The following is a 19,353-nucleotide window of genomic DNA, read 5'->3' as shown; positions in this document are numbered from 1 at the left end:
TACTATAGGATAATACAGGCAACAAAAAAAAATCCCAGGTATGTACTCTAACACATACCTGATTCTTACCGCACACTTTATATCTACATTTTTCTGTCTGCTCTTTTGGATATGAGGTTTGAAATTTTATGCATTATTTAAATAGATTTTTTCACAAATATTTAATATATGTAATGACCAGCATATAGCCAGTGACACTGTCATCTTGATTCACTAATGTCTTAGTGTTGTACCTTGTTCTTTGTGTCTTAAGTGAATTGCAAGTTCGTTGGTGTCCATTTATGAGGTGGATAGCAAGTATGAGAAGATACATGGCATTTTCCACAAGGGCATTTACATTTTAAGTCTTAGAAACATTTATAAAAAGTTACCTTCAGCCGACAACACATAGTTAATACAGCTTTAGAAAATGAATCAATTTTTATTTTGTTTAACTTCAAAAATGTGATCAATCTCAGAATGCATTTAACTGACAATATAAAGGCTTATATCACTTTAGGATAAGCAAAAATAAAAAATGAACTTGTTGGAAAAAGTGAGAAAAATTTTAACATGCTATCATAAATTTTAGCAACTATTAAACTACTTGAATTAAAAACAATTATAAACTTTGAAATTGTTATTTGATTATTCATAGGTTAGTAAGCAAATAAATATAGGTCATGAAATCTCAAAGACATTTCTGTTGAATTGTTACATGCAAAAATCCTTCATATCTAACAAAAAAAGAGGTGTTTGGGTTTTTTTTATTCTTTTAAATTTAAGTGTATGGATGAATTAGTGCTTTGTGTATCCTTTAATGAGAGAGCAATTTATGGTTATGTAAGCTAACTTTTCCTTTCCATACCATTATTTTCCATAAAGTTATATTGGTTTAAATAATGGCTACTATATATGTATATTAAGAAATATTATTTTAATGAATTCCAGCATTTTAGGCAGTATTATATTATCTCCAATAATCCGATAACAAGATATTTTTGTGCTTGTTAGAAAACAAGTTTGAATTACCAGCTTTAATAAGCCCCTTAAGCTATGATTTTTATTTTTTTCTTAATCAAATTGAAAATATGCACACAATGGACAGCTTAAACTATTCTTTAATACAGATAAGACTTTTTTAAGATGTTAATTTGCATACAAATGAAAAGATACACTGTCACCAAGTTTGAAATGTGAAAAAAGCTATTTTATAAATTTAAATTATAGCATTTCAAAACTAAGATAATTTTAAGAAGTGACATTTTCATTATGAACATAAAATCTTTTAGCATGAAATTAGTATAAAAATAATCTTGTTTTTTAAAAAATTTTTGTCACAAAATGAATGCTACATATGGTTTCTAAAGGCATAGCAATTCATTATAAATGATGAAAAATAAAAAATAACCAAAAATGTGAAGTTAGTTTTTTAAATGATTTTCAATTATTAATCCCCCTCTGTGAGAAATGGCATATTATATTTTTAAAGCAAACAATCTTCCTATGATGTATTAAGGCAAAAATGTTGGAAGCTTTTGAAATATCCAAAAGTCTTCATGTTTTTGTTTAATGACTGATAATAATTCTATTACCAAAAATATCACACATAACTAATTATGTCCTTCCAGATATAACATTTATCATCAGGTAAGAGTGAAATGAGCAATACATAATCACTTCCTATTTCTAAATATTTTTCCTAATCTTTGACAAAAGGCCTATTTCAATTTGGTTCATCATCCTTTGAGTGCCTAGCATGTGCCAGAATAACAAAATTAGATTAGAGACAATAAATGCTTGAAGGAAATCAGATTATATTTTATGAAATGATAGTAAATGGAAAACTTGAGGGGTTTAAATAACTCAGTTAATATGTTGTATAATACATATTCACAATGTGTCTGGTTTATGTTGTTGTTATTGTTTATCCTTATAAATTTTTGTACAATATCACTTTTTAAAATAATATAACTTGTCAAAAAATTACTCCTTTATATAGGAATATCATAGAAGGGATATTATCCTTCTAGGAGCTACAGTTTTGCAAATTGTTAATGGCTTGGGTTTTGACTTCAGACACGTGGATTTGAACCTGATTTCACGGGTCCTTGGACAAGTTACTTTATTGCTTCTAAACCTTGATTTTCTAATCTGTAAAATCGTGATAATAATGCCTAATTTAGAATCACTGTGAGGTTAGATGTAATCATAAGTATAAAATACTCAAAACTTCCTGACATGGAGGAAGCAGTCAATAGATGGTAACTACAATTATGAGAACAAAAATGGTAACCTATCACATTTATTTGATGGAGCCAGAATTAGAATTCCTGCCTTTGCATACTGTCTCTTAAATATTTTCATTAGCTCTCATTAATGTCCCAACTGACATATTTCATGATAAATATTCTCTCACATTTCTAATTGCAACCAAGTTTAAAAGGCGCCAAAAGGCATAAAATCATCTATCTGCCCTGTTATGTGACTTCAATATATTTCCCAATACAATTTCATGATTCACCCATAAAAAGTTGTGGGTCTTCAAAAGGGAACTGAGTCTGAGATCCCATTTGACTGATATAATAATAAAAACACCTTAGATTTTTATAGTACCTTTTATCACAAAAAGCTCAATGTACTTTTACATATTTATCATTGTAACCCCAGGAGGTATAGAAGGACATAAATTATTTCTCATTTTCAGGGGGCATAACAGAGGCATTAGGAATTTAGGTAACATTTCTAAGGTTCATAGAGATAGTTTTCCCGGATGTCAGTCTTTCTGCAATCTGTTACTGTCTCTGGCATTAATTATGGCTATTGTTACTTTAGTTAGGCTCAAACATTAGTGTTTGGCATTAAGTATAGCTTATAATTCAGTTAATCACTTGATGAAATCAATTTGAGTCAAATATATACCATCACAGTCTAATCAAATGAAAATATTTTGATTTTATGTTGAGACACTTTTATTATTCAATTTTATATATGCATACATTATTCTTATTTACCATTCTGTGTTAATTTCTAAGGGAAGATTTTAAAGGTTATTACTCATTTATGGCCTTGAAAGGAACCAGTTCCAATCTACTTATCACTCACCTCTCCCTAGGCTCATTCTTCCATCTCCACATATATTTTTATAGGCTAGTATCTTTATTCCATTTACATAGGCTAACAGTATTTTCTGCTCTAGTTTTCTATTTAGATTGTGCTTGAAAAATCTATCAAAATAAATATCTAAAGGAATATAGAGGTAGACTATATAAAGGGCTTTTTATAATGTATTGTTTTGAATAAAACAAAATGTATAACTAATGTCTACTTGACATTATAAAACATAGAATATCAGAAGAACACTAAAACTTGCTTATGGTTTATAGTTTTGCAGTTCCCTCCTGGGCTTACATTGCTATGAATTCATATAGATGGAGCTATAGCTGTGGACTTTCAGTGAGTAAGTGAAATGGAAGGAAACAACATTTTGCAGTCTGATAAAAGAATGAACCTTAAACTTTTAGAGATCTAAATTCATTGTAGGTAACAATAGAAAACAGACTTAATGTTTTTATTTTAAGCTTCAATAGGCGTCTGTCTGCATCTTAAATGTATCATATAATTTGATAAAATTGACCCACTCAAGGTCAAGCCCAGTCATCTGACTGCCAGACTTCTATGAGCAAGTGTAATTAGCACCAAGAAGAAACACATATGCATAAACACAGAACAGCCAGTGCTGCTGTTTATTGCCATTTCACACTAACCCCTCTTAACTCTTCATGTTGATGTGATTAAATACAAAATCCATTTCTCTGATGGAGCATTATGTATGTGCATTTTAAGGCTGAAGATACTGTTGTAATAGAAATAATATTTTATACCTTTGGTCATTGTCATTCTAGTATGAGAAATTAGAGAATATGGTTGCTTGAAATATCAGTTTTTGTAAACATGAGTTGGAAGATGTCACATAAATGAATGGCATTACAGACTGTTTAAGCTGTATGAGTAACAAATAGACATTTCCTTGAATTATTTTCACACAATTTACTGTGAATTTTTTCCTCTAGATGATATTTCAAGGTTCCTTGTGCAAACAATAAAAAACTTTCTTTTATGTCAGTGCTTATTATTTAACTTATAGAGTACTGATGTATTCTAGAATACTAATATTTCTAGATATAAAATGAATATGAAAAGATACATGTGTCTCCATATTAGTCATATCAAAAGGATACATGAAAGTTTGAGCCTCTTTGTAAGGTTTGTATAAAAGAGGAAAATATTCATATATATTATAGTGTTCAGTCCTCACTTTTAAAAGATCTTTATATAAATCTCAATTGGGTGTGTGTGCATGCGCGTGCGTGTGTGTGTGTGTGTGTGTGTGTGGTTTAGAGCAAATAAAAGGAGGTTGAGAGGTGAAAATTACAGGAATTTGTTGGAGTGTACCAGCCTGTCTATAATAGAGGAAGTGGGCTACAAAGCATAGGAAATCAGATTGGTTGGGTATTGTGGTACCACATTATGCTGGCTTTGAAAGCCAGTAGAGGGAAGTACAGATATACAACTATTAGAAACAGGATACACCTATTGACAACTGTGAATTTTAGAAAATGCCAGACAGAAAGATACCCAAAGGTAGAGGAATTAGAACCAACACATAAGCAGGGTTAAGAAGCTTTCGTCGAAAATTCAAGACTCCTTGCAATGAGGAGGCAGGGTCAGACTATAATATATATGAGGACAAGACTGACAGGTACAGAAGAAGAATTCATGACACTGACAATAATGAAAGTGTTTTGATGGCCAAAATATTTCCATCAGCACTGGGAAAGAGATAGGGCTCTCAGCATATAATGTTTCTGAGCCAATGAGCCCACGGAAGCTGTGAGGGAGAGAAACCAGGGACAAGAGCCTGTCAGGCTGCTGCTCTGCGTAGCCCAAGACGCCTCTAAGATACCTTTGTGCCTAAGGGAGGGCTTTAAAAACACTGCTGGGAAAGTACGCACTGTGGCACTAAGCAAAGATCTCTAGATGTGGAGGCATGAGTCCTAGTATTATTTATCCCGCTAACTAGCTGATTCTCTTCAGAAAGTCACTCTGACTAAACTTCATGATTCCCAGGAGAAGACTAGATTAGTAATAATAGTGTATGCTAGGTGGCATTCTAATCCTCTACATGCATTAAATCAGTTAACTCTCACAAGAATCTCATCATTTTACAGATAAGGAAACTGAGGAAGTTAAGTAATTTGCCCAAGATAACACAGCTAGAAATTAAAAGAGCTGGGATTTCGCCCTAAATAGGCTGTTTCTAGAGCTCAAGTCCTTAGCCACTATTTATTAGAGTACCTTTAAGGTACTTCCAGATGTACAATTTTGTAATTTTAAAGAAATACAACAGAAATTACAGATGACATAACACTTGCAAGAGAACAAAAGCCTCCAGAAAACAGATATTACGATGAACATAAACAGATAAAGCTCTACTTTTCATTTCAGAAATAATCATACTCTTATACCTTGCCATGCTCTCTACTGCTGACAAATAGAAGAGAGAGAAAATTTATAGTTGGATGATTTGTTCCTTTAAAAAGATTCAGGTCACATATAATAGGATTTTGAGACATATTTTATATAAGATGTCCTTGGCTGTTCCAACCAGCGGGTAACATTGTTTTGCAGTTTAATTATTTAGCTTTTACATATTTTAAGCAGTCTACTCCATAAACATATAGTAAACAGTTATAAAGCCATTACAAATATAGTGTTTATTATTTAATGAAATGTGAAGATATTTATGAAATATTATTAAGCATATTAAACATCACATAAAGGATGTTTACTAGAACATTAAACAATGGCTATTTTGAGGTAATGGGAGTTGGATTTATAGTTACTTTTTTTTTTTACATTTTCTGCATTATTGGGTTTGTAAAAATTTTGAGCATGCATTCTTTTTCATAAGTCAGAAAAACAGGTAGTTTATTGTTTCAGAAAGAAAAAACTCTACAGCTCAAGCTTGAGGGCCTATAGCCACCAGGTGAGAACAGGTGCTAGATGCTGGATGGTAAGGACCAGTGACCTCTTAAAAGACAACTTAGATAAAGAGAGAGGTCAGAATAATACCCCTTGAGCTTTACAGTTTATAAACAAAATAATATTCACTTCTAAAAAATTGAGATTTAATACACATGAAAAATAGATATGACAAAAATCTCAGAAATTGCTCTACCATTTTCTTAGACAACAATATCAGGTATAACTATCCTGTCCAATTAAAATTGCCTAATATTAATTATATACAATAACATAAAGTGTTTCCTTCCCTTACTGACTATCTGTATTATGGCCAAGGAATGTTCTTCTTTTCGATGAATTAATCATTTCTTTTTCCCTATTAAATCCTTTCTCAAATTGCTCAAGAATCTCATAAAATGAATCTTCATTCCCAGCCAGCAAAACCCTTAAAGTGATTTGCTTATATTTCTATGGCATATAAGTAAGTGAAAACCATAATACAGTAAATAATTATAATGAGATTGAACAAAAACTGGCTTCCGGACAGGTACCATTAGTGAATTGCTATTTCAGTGTCCTAAACAGTCACCTGAGTTAATTCAATTTTCATATTCTTTAATTTTTGTCTTTAAAATCACTATTCAGAGAATGGAAAACTGGCTCAATGTCTCAACTGTGACTGATGGCAGTCTCTGAACATTCTTACTTATTTTGTTTTGCTATTTAGAAATAGTCTAATACCATGACCAAGAATCTAACAAGAGCTATCTAACAGGTATTATTTATCTTATTAGATTTATGACATTGGTAGAACTGGAAAAGAAGGTACTAAGAAAAAATACCAAAATAACAGAAACTTATTTTTTAATATGATGTATTTTAATGTGTTCTGTTATCTTTTAAGTTTTATAAACCACAGACATATATTAATTTTCAGATATGAATGACGACTGTTTTGAAAAAAAAAAACTTATTTGTCAAATATAGAGGACATAAAGTGCCGCTGCCCTCACTCATGCACTCATTTGACTCATGGCGCAGTCCTGAATAATTTTAAACCAAACATGACTGCGGCAATCAATTTTCGTCCAATTTATTGGGCATGAGTTAAAGCCAATTAAAAAACCATTTTTGGTGCAATTCAAGAGGAAAACTGTATAAATCCATGAAAAACAAATTTCAGTCCTAGACATGAGTCATCACTATTCTAAATATTGGTGTCAGTCCCAAATCAACAAGAACAAATCCTAAAATTGCACAGTCCACACTGGAAACTGCATTTATCAGCAATGATTTTACACAATTATTAATTTTTTATAAGAAACTGACCTGAAAGGAAAATCATGCTCTTCTGTCTCATATCTGAATAATTTTTGCAATGAAATTAATAGGTAGTTTATAGCAGCTCCTTGAGTTTCTGAATTAAAAACTGAGGTAGAAAGTCATCTGTGACCTTTATATAAAGAAAGTAAAACATTTTACCTATAATTTTAAAGTATCTTTTACCTATTAGACCATGTCTTCTTTCACATGAATATAGTGGCTCTCTTTTAAGGCCATAAAATGAAACAATCCCTGTATGCTCCAGATATTCTTAGGGTAATCAAAGCAGCAAAATTGAAGCTTCTAGGTTGGAAATTACAGCTATAAAATACAGCTATACATTTTCAATCTGTATATTAAAAAGGCCTTTCAAGTTCAGGGTTGTCTTGGTTAAAAGTATTCACGCAGACCTGAATTCTGGTTCTGCCTCTCCTGTGTCCTTGGTATATGACTTTGGGCAAGTTGCCCAACCTCTCTAAGCCTCAACTTTCTCATACTTAAAATGGGCATTAAAAATAACCTACCTTTTAGGGCTGTTGTGAGCATTAAGTGACTAAAGTATTTGTCAAGTGCCTGGCACAGAGTCAATCTTCATTAGATGACAGAACTGGATAAAGGAAAGCCCAGTGATTCTCACACATGGCTGTGCAACACAATCTACCTGTGAGGTTTTTTTCTTTTCAAGTACAGATGCCTCCCCTTTACCTCAAGAGATTTCACTGTAATGAGGTGTAATCTAAGCACATATGTGTATGAAAAGCTCCACAGGTGATTCTGATGAACAACTGATTTAGAGCAAAAATCAGTACAGGTTTTTCAGTGGTGCAGTTAACATGGAGTTAAACAGTGGCTTGAGCTATTTTGGTTCAGTTACCTCTGCTGAGCAGATTAATTGGAATAATTGCCAATTTTATACTTTGTGTTATACTGAAAAATATTTAACTAGGATATCTTTAAAAGATTTTATTTACATTCATATTGCTATGAGGTCACAGAATAAGTGTGATTTTCTACAACTTCCCGTTAGTAAAATGAAACAACATGTGAGATAACCCCGGGAAATTGCAGTCATTCCACTGGCATAGATATATTTTAGTGTTTGTTATGTTTGTTACTTCTATTTAATAAACATAGGCAAATAAGCCAAAATTACTTAATCAGTTTTTTCAGTTATATTTTCCTTTTGAGTTAGTTCATTTCTAACTGTCCTACTTCAAGTATGCACTCTCCTCAATGATAGAGATCAGGTGGTGCCATGCTGTTAAGAAAAAAAACTATCAGAAAAATATACACGTTGGACTGACATGACCACCCCACAAGTTACTCACCATGATTGTCTAACAGAAACACGTGCATTTTCCCTGAGAGCCAATTTTAAATATTAACAGAAATCAGGACTCTCCTTAATATCTTCCCATTAGTGGAGATTAATTTATTGGATGAACAACCTGTTACCTTGAAAGGCAAAGAGATATGTCCTAGTAGATCTGGGGTATTAGCAATGTCAGTAAAGCTGGCAGCGTAAGCCTGGGGGAACAAAGGACAGCCGGGTCCTGAAAGTATCAAGAGAAGATGAGGAGGAGGTGAGGAAACCAATCAGATAGTTTCCACCATTTGTGCCTAGGGCAAGTCTGGGTGCAGCTGGTACATTCTCAGACTTACAGCTTTTATAGGCCTTCTTGGTAGGAAACCAGAGTGATTTATACCCTGGCATATCTCTATACAGGAATTCAGAGAAATTCCAATGCTGCTACACCACCAGACAGAGTTTTTACTTTAGAGTTTCTAGAGAAACTCTCTCTCTAGGTTTAAGAATTGTTATACTCTCTCTCTAGGTTTAAGAATGCAAACCACATAGATTACCTAAGGGCTCATTGGGACAATACTTACTCTCTGAGGACTCCCTACCCTCGGGGTTTAGAAATGACTCTGCAATGTAAACATAATTCAACATCATGTATTGGCAAGCTGTTGGTAGATCAAGGAGATGTTGATCAAGATGTCAATGAGGAGTTGGAATGCCCAGATTCTAGTTTTTAAACTTTTTGAGAATCACTATGTATCTATGTATAAAGTGAATGATAGTGTTTGCTTGTTTTACTCTGTAGGGTTATTGTAAAGCTAAAAGAAAAGTAAATCTATGAACACTGGAAAGTTTTCTATTGGCATAAGAAACTAGAGGAAAATAATTTTTAATGTATATAACTTTCTAGTAAATTATACAAATGCCTGTCAGGAACATATTTCCTTTTTTAAAATTAAGTAAACTTTTTCTTCTTCAATATGATTCTCGAAAGTTTCAAAATCAACTCATCAGATAACAACTCTATGTTAAAACTTCAAAAAGTGAAATTGCCTGACACTTGCTGAAATATCATGGAACATGAAAATGAAAATCTATAGAAAATGCAGAACCTTCCATTTCGTTTTTTGTTTATGAATATAATGTTTTATCTAAGTCTCACCTTAGACAATTGGTTTCCAAAACATGGCTCTTTGAAATTTCAGAGAGGAGAGAGCCCCTTCAGAGTTTTTCGTTTAACCAGCAGAGAATTGCATTCTCACAGCTGGAAGCTGAACAGCTGTTGACTCTGACATTTTTCTGTTCCCCTGAGTGTGAGTTCAAGGACCCTCTCTGTGCCATCAGGAGGACAGCCAGTAAAGGGATCAGAAACATGTTCCAGTGTAACTCAACTCCAAGGCCAACCTAGAGGACTGGAGAACAGAGAACTCAGAGCCACTGTTGCCCAAATGGTAGAGATAGCCTCCCTGTTGAGGAAAACCAGCCTCCCTGAGAATCTACTTTCTGACTCATGGCCAGATCTCAAGGCTTAAGTGACCTGAAGCACCCTTGATATTGGCCAGTCTTAGGAATTTGGTGTCCTTTTAGAATTTATCAATATATATCTCTTTTTTTCATATATATAGGAAATTTCCTTTTCACTCAGAGTGCATTTCTGGGTGCTTCTTAGTGGATACTAAATAGCTAACTCCATTTTGATTTTATAGGAAGAAAAACAAACAAAAAGAATATTTCAGAATAGCTGTCACTGCAGCACTATTTATTGTATCCACTAGAGGACTCCTCTCAGAATAACTCAAAATCTCTCCCTTCTCATTCTCTATGGCCTCTGGCATTTGATGCTCAACTGACTCTTGAGTTGGGCCACTGGCTATATATCAGTGTTAGAATGAAAACATTCCCCCTACTTTAACACCTCCTGCTAGTTCAATAAAGCGATGTTTAAATAACTGAACTGGCTTCAATGAACTGTACTTGCCATTTTTTCCTGCTTCTTAGCTAGATAAAATGGAGATAATTAGGAAGTGGATGAGCAGGTTTAATGAAAGCCAGTTTCTTTTGGTATACTCCTGAAGCAGCAATCATCATCTGTTTGGCTTTTGAAGAGCAACAATTATAATCACTTAAACCCCCAAGGGGAACAAAAATAGAATTTACATTAGCATATAAAATATACAGCTGGATTGGGCAAGCCTACAAAATTCTGGGGAAATCATTCTAATCTGAATGCTATTCAAACTCACAAGTAAAATGAGTTCAAGAGTATTTTACATACTTCCTTCCTATAAAATAATACTTATAACAATGTTGAGAGGATTTTCCTAAAAATGAACACAGGGAAATAAAAAATTGTTGCCAGGAGAGAATCCCAGAGGGAATAAGCTAAACTGTATTGTCAAGATATCAGAGAGCAAAATGCATAATGATATTCACACAAAGTACTAATCACTCTGAAGTGAAGGTTTTTTACAGTAAAACTACACACATTTAGGATTTTAAGAAACAAATTTTGTTCTGATCACTGGTACTACTTACTAATAAGGAAAATTTCAGATTAATAGTACTTCCCTTCTCCTCCATTGCAAATGTGAAAGTAATACAAAGGAAAGTGAAATTGCTTAAATTGATAATCTATTATTGTAAAACAGAACTCTGTTTCCTATTTTAAAATATTTTCATATCATTTCCTCTCAAACAATCTCTTTCTTACACCCCCCTTTCTAATTGTAGCCCAGATCACAGGCAATCTCCCTCATCATTTACATTATTTAATTACTTCTGCTTTTGTGTGCCTTTCACAGTTTACAAGATACTTTTTTTTCTTTTTTGGTAGAGCATAGAAGAATGAAAATGGGGCCTTTGCTTTATCCATCATGCTACTAGCAACAAAACACTAACATAATCAATATATTAAAGGCTTTCCCGGCTGTGCACATTTGTCAAAGGCAGTGTATCTGAGATATTACACTAATGAATCTTGAACAACTCAGCATCCTACACAGAAAACTTGTTCTCTCTCATCATAAGTACATATCAATATGTAAAGACAAGAAAAATATGTACTTCATCTTTCTATATATTATTTGAAAAGCCACTGTTACATTTCTTTAAAATGGAAAAAAAGTCAGTAAGCAAAATTCCACCTCCACTGAGAAGCCTTCCTGAATACCACACTAAAGTCAACCACAGGCATATTAGCGATAGCTTCCTCTGTGCTCCTAAAAGTACTTTTTACATATCTCTGATACCAATTATCTCACTACGTTATAACCATCTGTTGACATCTCTATCTCTTACACAGAGTATGCATTACTTGACAGCACAGCCATTTTTTCCAGCCAAGTATTATCAGGTTCTAGCACGGTGCCTAACCCAGTAAGCATGTAATGATGTCTGTTGAGTGAAGTGTATCATTCACTGCATTCTAAGACATCAAAATGTTGTGGTATTCATGGTAGGAATCAAACTTATATATTAATATCATCTCTGCAACAATATCAGATTTAATGATAAATTAAGCACTAAGAAATTAGAAATTCAAAAGTCTAGATTTCTGTAGCAATCTTAGCTCTAATTATCTTTAACGAAGGATCATGGTAGTATTTTAGATTTTGTTAAATATTTATAATGTTAATCAGCTCTTTAAACTACCTATCCCATAGTTAATTATTTTTACTGAAAACACTTGAAAAGCTGAGTTCTTAGTTCTTAATGGTAATGACCTCAGGTTTCATTAACTTTATAATCTCTATTTTTAAAAAATTAAAAGCATTAACATTGCCTTCTCAGCCTTTGTCAACGTCTGTCAAGCGAGGCGGTATCTAGCTTGTATTACTCTGCCCTTTCTGTAATGCTCTGAGAGGCTTTGAAAATCTACAACAGATAACTTTACTTTGAACACAAAATGTGACGATTTCATATTCAAAAGGATTTACAGGGATAATTGTGGTGCATGGCTTGAAGGATTCCAGGACCTATGCAGGAACTTTCTTAAGATCCTTTGTTTTTTTCTTACTTTAAACATAGTTCACATTTTTCCTACCAGTTTTCCAAGTGAAATGATCATTTTGTACAGTTATGACAAAACAATAATGGAGAGGTAGAAGAAAATAGACTCCAGAATTTATCCTAAAATACTCCTGGATTTTTAGTTAGTAATAGTTAATATTATTATCATTAGATAAAATTATGTTTTGAGGAGTTAATTATACCATAAATTTAAAACTGAACAACTAATGACTTTCCCTTTTAGCTTCATATTGCTATAACCATAACTTTTATATGTATAATTACATATATTCATTATTTATATAGACAGATTTGTGCACTTCAATGAATTTGAATGGAAAGAAAAATTGTATAGACGGTTGTATGATTTTAGTACATAATCATGTAATATAAATTTCCACATCAAGGGATGAAACAGAAAATTATATGAACATTTTATTAGCTACTAAAAAAACTTGGCCTGAATTTTATTTAAAATTAGACCAGTAACTCAAATTAGTTTTGAGAGGGGTAAAAATTCAGGGGTTTTTCCAAAATCAAAGTGAAACAGAGTTGAGTGGTTGAATGCTAGAATACTGTGGGTTGAAATGCTCAAGCCTCATAATTCTCCCCTTAATAACCTGGTTCTTAAAATTCCAAAATTATCTGACTTAAAAAAAAATCTACTAGTACTCTCATAGTAATGAGGTTTAAACATGATTAATTTCGATGGTTTCACTTTATAAAAAATTGAAACTTACAAAATGGATGTATCAATTTTTTTAAGTTATTCACTTAACAAGATCATTAATTCAAATACTATTTTAACGTGTGAGCTCTCTGCATTTAAAAAAAAAAGTAAGGCAATTAAAAAAAAAAAGATTTACACAAAAACAACTCAGGAGCGCATTTATTGCATAAGGTGCAGATAGAGTTATTCTGAGTGCTATCATTTCTTCACAGGTGAAAAGTGAAATATTGAGCAGTTTTCTGTTGAATGTCAATGATGTCCTTAAACATTTTTTCATTGTTACTTAAAGAGGCTTGAATGAATTACCTTGATAAAATCTTAACATCTCTACTCCACATCTAAGCTAATAAACCCAAGAATAGGCAATATTTATGTCCCAATCTCTCAGGTCCAAAGATTTTATAAACAAAAAAGATCAAAATTAGAGCATTTTGATGGGAAAGGATGTTTTCTCTGTATTTATTAGAGAGTCTATCATCTTTAATACTTAAAAAGGAATCATATAGTAGGGCCCTATTTAAAACTTTTAATTTTCTATATCACTTACATGTTTCTTTAGTTCACAAAATGAGGGCAGTTTAAAAAATCCCCCTTAATCACTGTGATTAGAAGTTAATTGATTAAGTATATCAAAGTAAACTCTAGCTTAGAAAATACATATTATCGTAAAAAAATCAAATGATTTGCTACCTATAAAAATCATATAACATTTTATGACATTACCAAATATAAGTGTAATCAAAATTTTAAAAGTCTTGAAAATGAAAAATTAAATCCCATTTTAGTCATTAAGATTTTTAAAATCACTCTGCTTATTTAAGTTCCCTTTTAAGGAAAATTGGGTACAGTTAGGTCTTCCGTTTATTTAGTAGATATTTTTGCTATTTATTTTAAAATACTTTTGTCACTATAACTGAGTTAATCTTTCTCTCCTTTAGTTTTTGGAACAGAATTGAGAATATAATAAATTCTCCATAATTAATGTCCCAAAAGAGAAATAACCAGGCAAACCAGGCTAATGTATCCAAACCCAATGTGGGTACAGTTAAAAATATTTCAGTGAAACTTTTTTCTTCAAAAATGTTGTATTGCAAAAGTGCCAAGAGTGACAGGCAATCCCTACCCTCAGAATATGTGGCAATTACATGAGCTTTATATGAAGGCCTTTTAAAATCTAGTATCTTTCTATTATTTGATTGTCATTTTGTTTGATTTTGGATCCAATTTTGGAGTCAGATAGATTTTTGATTCACATCCTCACTTTATGGTTCATAAGCTGTCTTACCTTAGGTACTCAGTTTCTAGGTGAAATAAAAGCTACCACCTAAAGTGTTTTGAAAATTAACTGAGATACTGCATATAAGGCACTTACATATATGATTAAATCCATGACTGAGTCATAGCAGGTAGACAATACATGTTAACTATTAAAAGTTAACTTCTTCGAGATTTTAGATTGTATATTTGACATAGGATACATACTACATTTAATACCAATTAGAAACAATAAATGAAGATTATTTTTGCATTTTAAAAACTCTAATGTCACTTCAGCCATTCTTTTTTGCCTTTATGCTTGCAGATACATTGCATGCCCTGTATATGGTACAAAGGACAAAACCTGCAATGTACCCATTAGATAACCTGGCTGCCATCCACCGCCACTTCCTACATCTCACTTTTCTCTTTTATGCATGAATACTTTTTCACTTAAAGTGAGTCACTGTCATTGGAATCAATGACTTTCTATGAGAGTATTGCTTAGTTCACAAAACTTAAGAATTTTGTGCTTATGAACATTATAAGCTTTCTGCTATTTGTAAAACTTATTCTAATAAACTGAGGTTCAAGAAAAATATCGGAACATGACCACTGTATTTCCAATGTGCCAATAACATAAATAGAACACTTATAATTTTGGTATAAAAGCAATTATACTGAAAATTAAAATGTTTGTATTTTGTAGAAAAAAATTGGTAAGTGTACTTTTACATTTTAAATTTGCATATTAAGAATATTTAGCAAACCTAAAATTGGCACAGAATTATGGTGAGGGAAAGTATGAGGAATATATAGCATTAAATATATAGCATTAAAGAGTTTAAATATTTTAAAGGCAGTTAAACTACATGCACTATTAATTATCATTTAGAAGATAATTTTCAATTACCCAGCTTATTTTAAATAATAATTTTTAATGAATAACTTCAACTAAAACAGTATTTTCAGTGTTTAGGTAAAAACTAAGTAAATCTGATGGCTTGTTTGAGATTATGACTATGATTAAAATAACTCTGAATAAAGTTGTTTTTCTCCACATGTCAAAGTAATTTAATTTTACAGGACATATATTTATTTATAAATATCTATACCTCAGTCGTAGATAATGAATTATTTCTTTGTTTAGCGCTGTATACATATAGTTCAAAGTGTTTATTTTAAAACCCCAGGTAGTGTTAGTATAGTTCAGGATTAATTATAAAATTAAATCCTATGATAGTTGAGTAATATGATCTAAAATTAATTATATAGTTAAGAACATTGCTAGCTTACTACCTGTGGTCTATGAATATTAGTGGGTAGAAGAAGGAAATTTCTCAACTGAAATTCTTGCTAATACAAAGACATAAAATACTATATTCTAATCTAAACTCTTCTTTTTTCACACATTTACTAAATTGATTCCTCTTGTACCAACAAATTAGTAGTTTAACCATTTTGGTGTTTTAGCTCTCAAATGAAAACTGTTTTAAGGATGGTTATTGCAAACAGCTAGACTAAAATCAATATTGATGACTTTGGAAGCTGACTGCATAAGGTATCACTTTCCTGTGGTAGTTACTGTTGAACTACAGTAACTTCATGTAGAATAGGCAAAAAATAAGTCGGTTGTTAAAAATAAGTTATTAAAATATATGCCCGCTAAAATACATTAAGCTTTATTGCAATACAATCGTTTTTTAAGTTATTTTCTATGTTTCCTATGATCACAGGAAGTTTATAATTTAAAAATCTTTATTTCAGAATAGGTCTTGAGAAATGTAGGCACATGCAATTATATCTACACACATATAAATGAAAATTAAGAATGGACTCAACAAAACAATTCCTTTCAGTGGGTATTTCTGTTTCCATCCCAACCTTCAAATGAGAAAACTTAGATGGCCTTGCCTCATCAGAAAATGGGCAGGTCCATTCCAATTTAGGGCATCCCAGTTCTCTCCATGGCAACAGCCCTGGATAAGCTAAAAGGCAACTGAAAGTTTTTAAGACTACTGAGCACTATTAATCCTTTTTTAAGAAGTGCAAAACAGGCCAAACAATGTAGAATTCTCCAGAGCAAAGGCTGTCTTTTACCAAACTTAGAACTGTTTACATTGTCACAAATACTGTGTTGATACCTATTCTTGGAAAATGAATGAGATAAAGGGGCAAAACCTGGAAGTCCATCCCTGGAATATACCTCCTATTTAAAAACAAAAGGGATTAGGAAAGGATGCTGAAGAAGGACTCTTAAATGAATGAATCTGTACACTTTAAAAAGTGGGATGAATGGGAAGAGGAAGGAGAGCAGAGGGCAGTGGGAAGGAGGGTTAATAAGCAATTCCTTTCTCCAGCCTCAAACCTTTTAAGACCACAACTTTGCAAATGTATTATTTCATCATCATTTAGTATTTAAAATTTGTCTAAGAATGATGGCTTCAAATGTTGCTACCTGAGGAAGTGTGAGGAAGAATGGTCTAACTGCAGGAGAGGACACAGAGATAGTTGTAGTAGCTGAGGATGACCCCATTGTTTCTTTTCTTCTTCAGGATTTTGATCAGGAGTGACCCGGCTAATGTGCCGAGTTCAGGAAGTCAGAGCTGCAAGGTTCTTTTGAAACCAGACAATAACCTAGTTCCCTTCGCCTCCCTTCCCTGCACCTCTCCCCTGCTTACTGCCAACTCCCACCCACTTTAAATGCATCAAGCCTATTACCATCCCAAGAGTATCAAACATATAAATACAGAACTTGTCCACTGACCATAGTAGAGAGAAAAACAAAATTAGCACTACTGGTTTGTACGGGTTTCTTTTTGTTGTTGTTTAACCACCCCCTCCTCCCAGCCCCCAACCCTTTGTGTGTGAGGATTCCCCTTCAAACCACCCACAGACCGAGCAGACGAAAAGAAATGGTAATTTTCGGTTTAAAAGTTCACTTACCACGGCAACCTCATATTGCTTTGTCATGCTTTTTGCACTTAAATTTTCAAAACTGCTTGTGCTGGGCGCAGAACTGGGAAGGCAGGGCTAAAGTATCTCTAGTAATCACAACAAAAAGGAGAGAACATTCACCAATCAGAATTACATTTAAATATACAATCAAACCCCAGAGCAAGACGCACGGTTCAGAACATACCGGGGAGGGTGTGGGGGTGGAAAAAGCCAAACTAACAAAAGGTAAAGGGGAGAGTTGAGTGGTTGGAGGGGAAATTGATCCAAGCCGCCTTTTGACCGTGGACTGGCTTAAAACCACCACCACCACCACCCCCGCCCCCAGCACCCCCGCGATTACCCGAGTGACTGCACTTGCCTCCGGCCAGCTCAACTGCAGGAGAGGAAAGCCCCATCTAAGTTCACTAGCCCTGCCACAGTCTTCCACTGCCTGATGGGTTCCTTCAGGAAAACACTTCCAGAGGCATTCATCCACTTGAGGTCTGGGGTTGGCTGCTGCTGCGAGGCTGCTGCAGCCGAGGCTCCCGCGAGCAGCTGCTAGGATCCTTGCCGTCTCGTTCCTGCCTCTTTCGAGCTGCACAATAGCCCCGGCTGGGTGCACCTCATTAAGCCAGCCGAGAGCCCCAGGAGCAGGGCAAGCCGTGTGACAGCGCTACCTCTTTGTAATGACTGTATGATGGATGCAACCGAAGGGTGGGGTCTGCGTGGGTCAACACTGTTAATGACAGTATGTATCATTCTGTCCGTCCTCCAGGAGAGGGGAGGGAAGCCCCCTGCCCTCCCCTCAGGTCTTGGGCTCGCTTTCTCTCTCTCTCTCTCTCTCTCTCTTCCTCTCCCTCTCTCTCCTATCTCTCGTCTCTGTCCCCTGTCACTCGCGCGCACACACACACACACACGCACACACACTTTCCTCCCTCTTCCCCCACCTCCCTATGCCATTTTCTGCAGTCAGCGTTCAAAAAAAGTACGAAAACCATCGGGTAATTTCCAACTGAACCGATTACGGACGGCGAATTTATCCAAACACTTAAGCAAGGAGAGGATCCTAAAATCGAAAAACGAAGGCGGAAGGGGCGAGAAGAACGGGGTGGAGTTGGGTGGAGGAGCGAGTGGGACGTTAACTGGCCAATAGTTTGCAACTGCCGGTCAACACGCGCAGCCTACTCAGCGCTGCTCGGGAGGCGCGGGACGCCGCCTCCACGTGCGCCGCGCTCCTCCCAGTGCCCGGGACGGTGTCGGGGGCGGGCTGCACGGCGAGAAGAGCAAAATAAAACCAGCCCGAGAGGCCCTGGCTGTGGTTGAGACTGCAGGAGTAACTTCTGCACCGAGGCAGCGCGCAGCCAGTCGGGGAAGAACTCTGCAACCTGACCGAAAGAAAGTCCGACCCTCTCGGGAGGGCTGCCAGGATGCTGGAGCGAGTGTCAGGGTCCGAGACTCCCAAGTCGGGCGAGGGCTTCTGCCCCTGGCCATTGGGTACCCCCCTCCGACCAACACCCCCGTCCCGCTTCAGAGCGTCGGCCCCACAGGTGCGCAGCGAAGTCACCACGTTGGGGACTAGCCCCCGCCTCTCTCTCTTCCCTTTCTCTCCCGACCCTTCATCCTCTTCACTTCTTACTCTACTCTGAGTCTTGCCTGTGCTGGCCAGGCTGCCCCAGGGAGGCAAAAAAAGAAAAGAAAATATCTCTCCTTTCTCCCCCTTTAAGGGGAGCCTTGGATCTTTGTTTCACTACCACACCACAGACACCATCCCATTGATGTTTTCCCCCCC

The 19,353-nt window shown here is 34.7% G+C and overlaps 1 protein-coding gene across 10 annotated transcripts in view; it reads right to left on the bottom strand.

Annotated features, from left to right (window-relative positions):
• Window positions 1-18,736, bottom strand: part of ELAVL2 (ELAV like RNA binding protein 2) — a 159,773-nt gene extending 141,037 nt beyond the window's left edge. For 3 of the 10 annotated variants that reach the window (XM_009456399.4, XM_024345604.3, XM_054657994.2), the window contains exons 1-2: window positions 17,944-18,736; window positions 17,574-17,671 (exon numbers count right to left, since the gene is read on the bottom strand). In XM_009456399.4, the coding sequence (XP_009454674.1) occupies window positions 17,574-17,600 (27 nt within the window). In that variant the 5' untranslated portion in view covers window positions 17,601-17,671; window positions 17,944-18,736. The remainder of the gene's footprint in view (window positions 1-17,573; window positions 17,672-17,943) is intronic. The other 7 variants (XM_063787918.1, XM_063787920.1, XM_063787923.1 and 4 more) reach the window with 6 other exon arrangements.
• Window positions 18,737-19,353: the final 617 nt, after the last annotated feature.

The sequence above is a fragment of the Pan troglodytes genome, chromosome 11, assembly GCF_028858775.2.
Source record: "Pan troglodytes isolate AG18354 chromosome 11, NHGRI_mPanTro3-v2.0_pri, whole genome shotgun sequence".
Classification (NCBI taxonomy): Eukaryota; Metazoa; Chordata; class Mammalia; order Primates; family Hominidae; genus Pan; species Pan troglodytes.
This window is presented reverse-complemented; position numbering and strand designations above follow the sequence as displayed.